Raw genomic sequence first — 11955 nt, 5'->3', positions numbered from 1 at the left:
TTTTTTCCAGAAAATTTCTGAGATTGCTCTCAAAAGCTCAAGATTCAAATCAGTACAAAGTACTTTACTAATCCTAAAGTGAAATTTAATATTATCCAAATTCCTTCCAAAACGTGTTGCATAAAGGATGTCCTGTAGCAGGATGTGTTCCAGTGGTTCTGAAGAATCTTCTGACTAAAGACGTTGATGATGATGAGAATGCTCAGGATTTCCATAACAAATATAGATGTTTAATTTACAGAAAAAATGCAACAAATAGTTCAATATTTTCTTAATTTAATCAGAAAATTAAATGAGTGTACAGTTTCCTCCTCTACACCAGAGGGCGACATGACGAAAACGTCGCTCTCCATGTCTGCTTGATCAGCTGAAGAAGTTTGAAAATCCACATGTAGGACGACGAGAAAGCTGCAGAGGAAACAAACTGTCAACATGATTATCTCCAATCGAAAGGGTTTAATGAAAACGTCAGCAGAATTTCCTCCCACCTGGGTCCAATTTGAAGAGAAGCATGTAGAGAAGAAGGGCGGCCAGGAAGAGTTTCTGCAGAAGGGATGAGTCGGATCCGGTCCCCAAGCATTTTCTGAAAATCGTCCTGAACACTTTACGGAGTATAGACCCTACAAAACATCCTCAGTCAGAACAGATGCTGTTGTTTCCATTTATTTTGCTTAATAAACATAATTCGAGTAAAATACTTTGATTTGAGTCCGGTTGTGATTCTCCATCTCCAGAATCTGGAGTTTCATCTGGATTGATCGGGTCTTCTTGATTCTGTCGACTTTTTTCTTCCACCACGTCCAGAGCTGTTTGCCGTTGCTCCTCTGTGAACGTGTTGCGTCCAAAGTCACCGCTGACGAGTTCCCGCGCCTCTTCGAAATGTCCGAGCGGCAGGAGGATGTGCAGCAGGTAGAGCTCCGCCACCAGCTGGAACCCGGCGGTCTGCACGTTCCGCGGGTTGCGCAGCCAATCCCGGGTCGCCTGCTGCATCACAGCAGGCTGCTTGACCTTGGAGTAGAGGAGGATGCTGGAAACACAGCGCAAAAAATCACAAATCACACAGAAAAATTACATTATTTTTATTTAAAAGCAATCTATGACAAGAATAAACTTGATTTCAATGGATGTACTTTGTACAACAGAATACATTTAGGGTTTAATATTTAAAGTTTCTTTGAACAATTTTTTTAGTTGAATTTTGTTTATTACATTTTATTTAAAAGTTAATATTAAAAAATGGCAGATGAGTAATAATAAATATGTTAATTGAAGTAAAACACACAGAAAGACTATCAGTTATCTAAAAATATTTTAATTTCGTTCTAACAGCTGTTTACAATCAAATTTGATTAAATCTTTTATTTTAAAAAATGCTTTAATAGTAATAAAAAACAAAAGGGAAAAAAATGTAATCCTAAAATTTATAAAAAAAATTAGCACAACACTCCTTTTTAAATAAAAAAACAGAAAAAATAATTCTAATAAAAACTAATCACCTTTTTAAGATATTTTCCACTTTTTAATTAAAAACAAAAAACAAACAAAAAACATAAAAATTGATGTTCCTTTTTATAATTTTAAAAAATGCTTTAAGTTTTTATTTTAAAAAATACACTTAGAGAAAGAAAATGTATAATATATAAATATTTAATTTTACAAAACAGAAAAATGTTTTGTGTTCTATTATTTTTGTATATAAAAATAACATGTAAAAATACATAAAGTTTAAAAATAATTAACAGTGCGCTTTTCAAATAAAAACACAAACAACATGGAAAACATAAAACAGTTCAGAATAATGTTATATAAATAATGAAATTTAAATCTTTACCAGATCTGCATGATCTTCGCAGGCACATTTTCCTGCTCCCCGTAGTGCTGCAGGACCCAGGAGGAAACCCCGCGCCACTGGTTGAGCTCAGCCAGCGCCTGGATCCCCAGGATGCAGAATCCGGTTTTTATCTCCTCGGACCTGCAGAGAAAACTCGCTGCTAACCCGAACAACACGCGCAGCAGCTGGGAAACGACACGACGGCTCACCTGTCTTCTGGCCCCATGCGCTCCAGGACCTCTAGACCTGCGTTACAGGCGTCAAAAGCCGCCTGGAAGTCGCGGTGGACCATCATGAGCTCTGCAGCGGACTCCATCATGTGGAAAAGCTTCGGGGAAGAGCAGGAGACCGGCGGAGGACTCCGGTCGAACCGATCACGGCTGGTACAAGCTTCGTCTGTGTCATGAACTGCAGAAGTTCGGTTCATAACTCCAGAACCAACCGCTAATCAGCACCGAATAAATAAAAGTATTTATTTTTATCTAACTTAACAGAGGAGTACTTTGCTCACTTGCATCCGTTTGTTGACAAATTGAAATGAGCGGAACTTCCGGGATTAACGACCAATCAACTGCCGCCGCCTTCAGGAGCTCTGACGCAGCCAATCACGTTCGAGCTTCTTTCCGCGCAGTTCCGTGTGTGAACAGAGCAACGTGTTTCTGTCACGGGGCGAACATTTAGAGCTGGAAACATAAAGTAACTGTAAGTAACCGCTCTTTTGGAAGATGCCCTACTAGTTTATGACTTCGACAGTTTATTTTGAAGCAATGAGACTTTTTAGAATAGTTTTCAAAACGTCCGGTTAGCTACAATGCTACATTAGCATCTAGCTGTTTTGAATACAACATGTACTTTTTTAACCGTTTATGTCGTTTATCTAATGGTTGCTTACTAATTTACCTCATTTCCAGTCCTCTTTTATCTCTGCGTGGTCATGTAGAGATGTTGGAGTCGGGGATATAATTATTATTGAACTGGTGGAAACTTCAGATTTCTTGTAAACCTTTAAGTTGAAACCTGATAGGGCCTCTAAAGCAGAAAATGTTGTATTATAAATACTTTGGCAGCACTCATTTTAATCAGTTTTGTGCAAAGTTTCTTGTAAATTGCTCCATTTGGATTTTTTTTGTCAAATACTTTTTTAATCCTGAAGGGAAATTAAATATTATCCGAGTTCCTTCAACGACTGTGTTACAGTGGTTGTGAAGAATCCTCTGACTGATGGGGATAATCAGGATTTCTGCAGCAAAAATAAATGTTTAATTTGAAAATTGAACAAATATTGAAATATTTTCTTGGTTTCATCAACCTAGATGAATATTATAAAACCCAGAGAAAATTAAATACATTTACATTTTCTTCCTTTACACCACAGAATGACATTTTTTCCATGAAAACAAATTATAATGTGAAAATATTTCAAATCAATATTAAGAAATAATTGACTTTCTTTTCTTATTTCAAGTGAACTAAGATATTTACATTTTTGCAGTATTGCCATAATTTTATTAATTCTACACTGTTTCTGAAAATGGCTGAAGAAGTAAATAATTTTTTCTCTTAGCTCATCCTGAAAATGGCCAAAAGTCTTCGTAGCAAATGGAAGCGGAAGATGCGGGCAGAGAAGAGGAAGAAAAATGCTCCGAAGGAGCTGGCTCGACTCAAACAGGCCCTGAGTCTGGATAAGAAAGGAGGAGTGGACATGGCCGACCTGCAGGACGTTGCCACCGTGATCCCAGCTGACAAGATAACGAAGCCGAGTGACGTTGAAATGGCAGAGCAGCAGCAGGAGGAGGACGACAGTGAGTCAAGACCTGTTAATCTGTTTTCAAACAAAGACTGACAGATCCTGTTTTTATTTTCAGTTCAAAATAATGACCAAACTTTCATTTTAAAGAAAAATCATTTGATGTTTTAGATCTATAATTTGATTTCTACAAAATAAAAATTAAAAAAATTAGTTAAGCTGTTTAAACAATGCTTAGCTTTTTGTTCAGTGTGTAAAAAATATATATTTTTAGTGATTTTAGTTTTTTAAAATGATTCTTTCAGCACAGTGGAGTATTTTCTGCTGCATTTCTTTTGTTTTTAGATGGGAAGATGGAGATGGACAGGAAGCGCAGCAAGGCGACTCTGCTGGACGAACATGGACAGTACCCGGTATGGATGAGCCAGCGGCAGGCCAAGAAGATGAAGGCCAAACGCGTGACCAAGCAAACAGGCAAAGTGAAGAAGAAGAAGGGAATCGCCTGGTGAAGCGAAGTGAGGCAGTTTGTTTGTTTCAGAGACTTGGGAAATTCTGCATCTGTTCTTACTGAACAGCAACTTTATGAGTTAACGTTTGTTGACAGAAGACTCATCAGTGGAAGATTGTTTGCTCCGTTTGTAGCATTGGAACTTTCTAAATATAGAAATCATCCGTCTAATGACAGAAATAAACGTTTCAAACCTTAAAAAATGCTTTATTTTCTTTAATTGAAGTTGAGAATCTGAATCCCGTTCAGATTCTCAATAAAAAGCATTAAAATGTTGCGTTATTAGAAAAAAAATGCTTGGATAAATAGAAGGATAAAGTAGTTAGAATTGATAAAAAGTTGGACTTTAAAGGGAAGCGTGTGCAAAAACCGCCTACAGCAGCTGGACGTAAGCGGCTGGGAAGAGACCGGTGCGACCGTGACACTGGCCCTTCCACCAGCCCTCGTCGATCATCTCTATGTTGGTGATGACATCATCAGGGTTGAAGGAGAGCTCGTCGTCCGCCTCTGGAAACACAGAACCGTGGGACTTTAATTTGTTGGAAATTATTCATTTGTTTAGTGTTTTACAGTTAGCTTCTGCTAATTCTTTAATATTTAGCAGAAGCTTCTTGCTGTTTTTTAAATTTTATTTGTTTTGTGCGACCGTTTGCTAACTTTTTTAAGTGTTTAGCAGTTGTATAATAACTGCTAACTGCTCTAAATAAGAGCAAAGACTCTTATTTAGCAAATTAGCAGAAAGCTGTTGCTAAAAACTACTGCCAGTTACACTGCAAACATATTCTCCATTACAACCAGGGTGGCCATCTTGAAAAATCTAAACATCAGTAATTATGATTTCTATAAGTTCAATCATGTGATTTGACATCAAAAGTATTCGTTTGTGATAAATATTGGCAGATGTAGTGAAGAAATAACACTTCCTTGACCTGCTTGAATTATTTTCAAAATAGTAAATGCCAAGTTAGGTTCTTATATCTGCATGTGAAAAAAGGAGGAGGACTAAGACTACCTCCATATTCCCCTCAGTGATCATCCCAACCTAAACGGCTCACATTAATCATTAAAAGCCCAAATCTATGTCTACGTTTCAGTTTGTGTGCTAAAGGTCAGTGGAGGTCTCACCTCCTTCATAGTCGTAAATTGCCACTGCCCTCTGGCCGGCCGACACGTCCTCATAGACGCCGCCGTCTTCTGTGAGCAGAAATTATGTTTCAATGAGAAAATCTGAACGAGACGTTCTTCTCGCAGAGCTTTGCTCGGAGGCACACCTTCTGGTTCAGGAACAGGTGGTTTGTCAAGTTCATCGTAATCTCCGCCATCCTCCTCTTCGTCCACGGCGGCGGTCCGTGGCGGCAGAGGGGGGTTCGCCGGTTCCAGGAGATCATCTGAGCGTGGAGGCAAGTCTGGAGGCTCTTCATATAATTCGTCCCCCTGAAGGTGAAAACGAGACGTTAGGCTGCCTTATGACTTTAGAAACCCCTGAATGTGAGTTTACCTCCGGTTCTGGTTCTGGTTCAGGTTCAGGCGTTTCTGGGACCTCCGGGACATTTCGGTGGGTTTCTACAGGCGGCATGTGGTACGCCGGTTCCTCCTGAGCAGGAGGAGGTTGGACTTCCTGTTTCTGACTTTCCTCTTCCTTAAAGAAACAGACCGATTATTGAAAGTGATTCCAGTGGCCAACTTTCATAAAAATACAAGATGGCGGCCCTTTTTCCCCAAGTGCCAATATTTATCGCAGATGAATATTTTTTATGTCAAATTACAAATAACTGAACCCATAGAAATCATATTTACTGGCAATGTTTTGATTTTTGAAGATGTCTACCATGGTTGTCATGGAGATTTAGTTTTTACACTAATATCACCAGTTAGACGGGTTTGGTGTCCAATCAGATTCTACACATTAGAACCACAGAAATCATATAAACTCTTGATCCTGTGCTTTCTTTTTCTGGTGGACATTTTTCAAAATGGCCGCCATGCTTGTAATATATGTATGTTAAAATCAGCAGTAGTTAACAACAATCTTAACAAAAATGTTAAATTCACTATCCACTTATTCAATAAATCTTACATCGGCTAACGCTAAACAATTAGCGGAAGCTGAAGCTAAGAATAAACAAAAAAATAACAGAAGCTAATGCTAAACACAATAAAATTAGTGGAAGCTAATGCTAAACATACCTGAGTAAAGTTTCCTTCCACCCATTCTTTCTTCAAAATATAACAAAACTGGTGTCAAACGTTTGTGCAGCAACAATTTTGTTGGTGTTGCCATAATCTCAAAGCTATTAATAGAAAAGTTTGGTTTAATTGAAGAAATTGTCAGTAGAGGAAGTTGTTACTATTTATCTTTAAACTTTCAGGGCTACATTAAAAGCAAAAGCACCACATAATGAAAAAGTTATCAACACACCCAACATAAATGAAGAAGAGTTGATTGAGACCATTTTAGTTCGATCGGCCATCTTGCCTACCTGCTGCCTGCGTTTGGCTTCCTCTCTCTCTCTGCTCTCTCTGGCTTGTCTTCTTGCTCTCTCTTCTTCTACTTTCTTCCTGTTTTCTTCATCTGAAGCCTTCGCCATGTTCTCGAAGCGAGCCTTCAGTTTCCCAGCGCCTGCGCTCGCTGCAGAAATCCAACAGTAAATTTAACTTACAGCACAACATCACCAATAATTACTGCTGCATTTAAAACGATGAACTCACAAGCCTCTTTAGGTTGAGTCTTTTCATAAGCGGAAGTTGGGGAGTCCATGTCTGAAAATCCCGCTGCACTCTGGAGGATCATAACAGTCAGATTAGATTTGCTTTTAAAGAATTGGGTTTAAATATTTGACAATGTGAATAGAAATACATTTGAGTTGTGGGTTTTCATAATATGTGACCCAAAATCATATAAATTACAACAAATTGTGCCTGAAAAGTTTTACAACATGTGTAATAAATCTATGTCAAAAGAGAAAAGTTCAAAATGGTGGCAGCAGCAGCGTCATGTTGTGGAGTTTGGATCTATGAAGTCCTGTTGTCTTCCTGATATCTTGGGTGATTTATTTTGATTGCACAAAGCAGCAATGCATTTTAGGTGTTACCTCCATTTAACTTTTTTTTTTTAATTATCCAATCAGAAGCTTGTAAAACCATGACATCATCATCTGGACTTCATTTACCTTCTAAATTTGAACAAAATTATTTTTAAAAGGCTGCGTGTCTTTCTATACTGCATTTAAAACTTTATCTAATCTTTAATTGTGAGTTTTAATGATACAATTGATAATTTTATTTCAGATTAATTGATCCTTGACACGAACCTTATCCATTCGGTCTGTCTGAACGCCATAGCGACCGCCGAAACCTGCAGAGTAATCTAAACAGAAGAACATTTCTTCAGATTATTAAGATGAAGACTTCAGGTTTTTAAGGGATGAACTCCATTTTGACTTTTCGCACCTTTCTGGGACTGATGTTTATCCGTTTCTCCTTTGTAGTCGTATCCCAGCGCTGCTTTGTCCACCTTCTCCTTCTCCACGCCGTACTTCCCACCAAACCCTTTGGCGTAATCTAAATGTGAAGCACAAAGTGAAGAGAATATGCTGGTTCGGTCTCAGCTAGCATGTGATGCTAACTTTGAGTTTATTCACCTTTCTGCGACTGATGCTTCTCGGTTTCTCCTTTATAGTCGTAACCCATGGCGGCTTTATCCACCTTCTCCTTCTCCACGCCGTACTTCCCTCCAAAACCTTTGGCGTAGTCTGAGGAAGTCACAGATTAAACCCAAAAGTTATTTTGACGGTTGATTGTAACAACGGCAGACAAAAGCAGGACAACAGTACTGTTTTTAGAAGCTTATGTCATTTCCATAGACAAGGTTTTTATTTATAACTTTTGTAAAAAGTACATTTGTTTTATATATTTATTTAATTTCACATAAGTAGTGAAAAAACCTCAGCAAGATTTCGAGCTCCATTTTCTACCAGCTTGTTTAGCGCGGTCATCGTTGCTAGGCAAACAGGTTGATGGAATCGTGTTGCGTTCCAGTTGCCTCGGAAATCGGAGCGCTTTTTTTAAACATGTCGTAACTGAGAGAATCCGGACTTTCTCTCTCTTCTCTGGTGGAAAACCGACTTCAGGAGGAGTTTCAGTTCATCTTTCCAACAACAAATCTGAATGCTGGCTAATTTTACCGTTCACTCCCGGTCTTCGTGATCGACGACGCCACAAAATATTTTTATTCTTTCTTGTTTAGCATCGTCTGTAAACTTGACCTAAATTTTTGAGATGCATGTTTTATTTTTGAGTCTTTGCGATTAAATTTTTTCTCATGTCGAATAGTGAAAATCCACAATAATCCAAATGCTAGCTTTTAAAACGTGCTAAAGCTGCACATTTAAATGAATCATCCCACCTTTTAATGGTGCAAATAAATCACTAGAAGTCCAGAATCAACCTGACCACCCTGCTGATTAAGACCAGACATCTGCTTGGACCCCGATCGGTCCCATAATCGCAACCAAACAAATAAACCCACCTTTCTGTGACTGATGCTTCTCTGTTTCTGCTTTATAGTCGTAACCCAAAGCCGCCTTGTCCACTCTTTCCTTATCAACTCCGTACTTCCCTCCAAAACCCTTTGAGTGATCTAAAGTGGAGAATTAAAAAATTAAACCTGGAGCTTGGAGAGCTGAAACAAGCGAGTATTTGTCTGACCAACCTTTCTGAGAGGCGTGTTGCTGCACCTCTCCTTTGTATTCGAAGCCCATGGCAGACTGCACAGAATGAAGAGGCACTTTTACCACAAAAATGTTGATAAAATTACAAGAAAAAAGTCATTTCAATGAGGAAAAAGTTTCAAAAAAGTTATGACATGACCAGTTCAGTTTGTGTAGTTGTTCTTTTTTCACAATAGAGTTTGCTCAATCATTTCAAAGAGCTGCTATTGATAATAAATCAATGCTGATGTGTTAAAAATGAAGTATTATATAGAAGTTAAAAAATAATAAAGATATTTTAGAATATGATCATTACTATAGGTCATCTATAGATAATATTCATATAATTTATTACACTTGGATTATTAATTCTCCCAATATTAAGACTTTGTTCTACTTAAATTATGAGTTTATTCTTCTGATTAAATAAATATTGCTCTAATGTTCCATTGTAATTCATTTGAATTCAAAGTAATAAATAGAAGCTGTAAAACAAGAAGACTCATGTCTGAAACCCAATGAGCTCAATGGTGAAAACAAATCCAGACTTTCCAAAAAATTAATCTCCAAAAACCACAAATTAAATTAATCAATATTTTGATTAGTCGCCCAGCCCTGACTGTCCAGAGGGAAACATTTTGTTTTCTGACCTTGTCAACACGGTCTTTCTGAACACCAAACTTCCCACCGAATCCCTTCGCCATGTCCTTCTGGGAGGAGTGCTGCTCCACCTGCGCCACGTAGTCGTGACCCACAGCCGCCTGGACAGAAGACGAAGGTCAGACAGCGGGACAGGGGCGGAGAGTGAGGGACCAGAAGGTAAACAAAACCTGTCAACCTTGTCCATCCTGTCGTTCTCCACACCGAACTTGCCTCCATATCCATACGACGCTTTGGGAGTTTGCTCCTTCTGCTTCACTTGCTCGTGTTCCTGAGCGACCCGGTTTCTGAGCTCGGCGACGCTGCGGGAACCAAAGACATGGAAACTGAAATGGCTTCCAGAAGGAAAAAACTATTCACACTTTGGAACGTTACAACCACACCTTCAATGGGTTCTGAAAGGCCTATAGGCGATAGAAGACATATAATCATTCTCCGATAATGAGATTTTGGCTTATTTTGAGGTCCAACAGTAACAGCAAAAGCAGAACCTCTACCCAGCTGACGGTAACGGGGCAGAACTCTACTGGGGTTGCTAGGTAACGGGGCAGAACTCTACTGGGGTTGCTTGGTAACGGGGCAGAACTCTACTGGGGTTGCTAGGTACCGGGGCAGAACTCTACTGGGGTTGCTAGGTACCGGGGCAGAACTCTACTGGGGTTGCTAGGTACCGGGGCAGAACTCTACTGGGGTTGCTAGGTACCGGGGCAGAACTCTACTGGGGTTGCTAGGTACCGGGGCAGAACTCTACTGGGGTTGCTAGGTACCGGGGGACTACTTGCCTGGAGGTTCTTGAAATGGCTCATTGTTAAAACACCAAAAAAAAAAAAAAAAACTTATTTAAGAACTTCTGTTTTTAGAAGCAGTAGAAACCCAAATGGAAATATAAAAATGTAAATATTGCTCAATAGTTCCTCATTAAGGTGTTTTGTTGGGATTTCACTTGACCAATCAGAGCAAAGTAGGGAGTAATTTTAAAGAGGAAGGAAACGGATAAATATGAGAAGCATCTGCCATCTATAAATCAAAGTAAAATACATGAACAATGTTTAAAAAAAACTATTGATTTCCATTATAGTGCACGGCTTTCAGCAGATTGAGCTGTTTATAAAGTCTATTTTGATAAAATTTTGTAGGTTACAAATGTTTTCTTGAAAATGTGGAAAATCTACTAAAACAAACAAAACATTAAGAAAGAAAACAAGGGTTTAAAGTAGAAATAGTTCTGAAGGTGAGGTTAAAAATTACCAAAAATAATCAGGAGGTCAGAAGTTTGTAAATATTGGTAATTAGAATTAGACAATTGGTGCATCTTTGATTATTTCCATCAGAAGTGATTTTAAACATTATTAATATGCGGTTTAATGAGGATAAACTGGTTTAATGCTCTTTCCAGCCCTCTGTCTCATCTGTCATTACCCATATTTGGAGCGACTTGCTGTCTGACAACACACTCTCACTTCCTCTTCCTGTTTTAATGCAACTCCCACTAAGACCTGCATTTACCCTCCTCATAATTTCCACCAAAGATAAAAATATCTTCACCTGATGTGCTCTTTGCGCCCGGAGCCCTCAATACTTTTGGCCCCCCACCTCTGCTCCTGCTCCGACACGTCATTCTGAAACACATTTAAAACAACATTTACAGAGAAATAGCCTTTTATTTTTTTATTTTTTTACTCCAGGAAGTATCCAGTACCTCAAAGTCAGGGTCTGTCTCCCAGTCGTCCCCCTCTGCAGCCACCTTGACATTCACATCGTGGCCCACCACTGACTTCCACATCTGGGGGAAGGAAACACAAACATCAACATTCAGAGCTCAGATCAAAGCTGCTGTTTCTGTGCATGAATCTTATTTGTGGAAGTTTTTATGCAGAGCAGAAATAGAGCAAAGAGCAACCACTAAGTCCCAAAAAGGAAGTTGAAGCTTCAACTTCACCATTACTGTGCAGACTTATTGGATTCTTCACTGAAAGTCCAAACAAACAGAACAATTTTGATATTATAAGCTGTTATTATGACATACAAATTCTGATCATTATGACAAACTCAAGCTTATGTTCATTCATTCTCATAAATTTGTCATATTTACACGATTAACCTTTACTTTACATGTTTCATGACACCTCTGGGGCTATTTTATCATATGTAAGCAACATTTAAGATCTAAATTGTTGCATTATTGAGTAGTATTAACGGTGTACTGGCTTATGATAGAGCTACTTCCTTAATTAGGGCGGAAACATTTAGGATTTTTGAAAGAAATGACTGCAAATTAAGTCAGTTTGTGCAGAATAGATAAAAAAATGTGACTTTACCTTTTAGTTACTGCGCAGTTTTGATGCGTTGAGGCGGATTTTGCAACAGCAAAGTTTTCCTGAGTCTCCACAGGTTGAGACGAGACGGTCTGACGGGCGACACGTGAACGCGGATCCAGCAAACGAGAACGCGCAATGGTGCAAATAAACAAAACAAATCAATCTAAATATTTACGTTTTCA

The 11955-nt window shown here is 38.7% G+C and overlaps 3 protein-coding genes across 3 annotated transcripts; 1 reads left to right on the top strand and 2 right to left on the bottom strand.

The window, feature by feature from the left end:
• Nucleotides 1–259: 259 nt before the first annotated feature.
• pex26 (peroxisomal biogenesis factor 26) lies at nt 260–2363 on the bottom strand. The gene is made up of 5 exons (XM_055020437.1): nt 2041–2363; nt 1832–1972; nt 699–1027; nt 489–620; nt 260–408 (listed from the first exon to the last, which is right to left on the bottom strand). The coding sequence occupies exons 1-5, from the start codon at nt 2256–2258 to the stop codon at nt 314–316; spliced, it is 915 nt and encodes a 304-aa protein (XP_054876412.1). The 5' UTR covers nt 2259–2363; the 3' UTR covers nt 260–313.
• Nucleotides 2364–2408: 45 nt separating this feature from the next.
• Nucleotides 2409–4226, top strand: llph (LLP homolog, long-term synaptic facilitation factor). The gene is made up of 3 exons (XM_055020439.1): nt 2409–2533; nt 3396–3633; nt 3924–4226. The coding sequence occupies exons 2-3, from the start codon at nt 3408–3410 to the stop codon at nt 4085–4087; spliced, it is 390 nt and encodes a 129-aa protein (XP_054876414.1). The 5' UTR covers nt 2409–2533; nt 3396–3407; the 3' UTR covers nt 4088–4226.
• A 122-nt stretch (nt 4227–4348) lies between these two features.
• On the bottom strand, nt 4349–11953 carry hcls1 (hematopoietic cell-specific Lyn substrate 1). Its single transcript, XM_055020436.1, has 16 exons — nt 11774–11953; nt 11155–11238; nt 11001–11074; nt 9634–9757; nt 9446–9556; nt 8798–8852; nt 8615–8725; nt 7728–7838; nt 7537–7647; nt 7398–7453; nt 6796–6865; nt 6567–6715; nt 5585–5725; nt 5358–5520; nt 5212–5280; nt 4349–4593 (listed from the first exon to the last, which is right to left on the bottom strand). The coding sequence occupies exons 2-16, from the start codon at nt 11236–11238 to the stop codon at nt 4460–4462; spliced, it is 1563 nt and encodes a 520-aa protein (XP_054876411.1). The 5' UTR covers nt 11774–11953; the 3' UTR covers nt 4349–4459.
• Between the last annotated feature and the right edge of the window lie 2 nt (nt 11954–11955).

Source organism: Poeciliopsis prolifica, unplaced genomic scaffold (genome assembly GCF_027474105.1).
Source record: "Poeciliopsis prolifica strain line A6 unplaced genomic scaffold, Auburn_PproV2 SCAFFOLD067, whole genome shotgun sequence".
NCBI lineage: Eukaryota > Metazoa > Chordata > Actinopteri > Cyprinodontiformes > Poeciliidae > Poeciliopsis > Poeciliopsis prolifica.
The sequence above is the reverse complement of the archived record's forward strand: the minus strand, read 5'-3'. Positions and strand labels throughout refer to the sequence as shown.

What these genes read in the sequence shown, in the direction of transcription:
- pex26 (XM_055020437.1), bottom strand. Translation starts at nt 2,258, where the DNA reads ATGAACCGAACTTCTGCAGTTCATGACACAGACGAAGCTTGTACCAGC. An exon ending in CGCATGGGGCCAGAAGACAG is followed by an intron (nt 1,973 to 2,040) that starts GTGAGCCGTCGT and finishes TTTTCTCTGCAG; the next exon opens with GTCCGAGGAGATAAAAACCG. An exon ending in TCTCTTCAAATTGGACCCAG is followed by an intron (nt 409 to 488) that starts GTGGGAGGAAAT and finishes TTTCCTCTGCAG; the next exon opens with CTTTCTCGTCGTCCTACATG.
- llph (XM_055020439.1), top strand. Translation starts at nt 3,408, where the DNA reads ATGGCCAAAAGTCTTCGTAGCAAATGGAAGCGGAAGATGCGGGCAGAG. An exon ending in GCAGCAGGAGGAGGACGACA is followed by an intron (nt 3,634 to 3,923) that starts GTGAGTCAAGAC and finishes TTTTGTTTTTAG; the next exon opens with ATGGGAAGATGGAGATGGAC.
- hcls1 (XM_055020436.1), bottom strand. Translation starts at nt 11,238, where the DNA reads ATGTGGAAGTCAGTGGTGGGCCACGATGTGAATGTCAAGGTGGCTGCA. An exon ending in AGACAGACCGAATGGATAAG is followed by an intron (nt 6,866 to 7,397) that starts GTTCGTGTCAAG and finishes ATGATCCTCCAG; the next exon opens with AGTGCAGCGGGATTTTCAGA. An exon ending in AAGCCAAACGCAGGCAGCAG is followed by an intron (nt 5,726 to 6,566) that starts GTAGGCAAGATG and finishes TGTTTCTTTAAG; the next exon opens with GAAGAGGAAAGTCAGAAACA.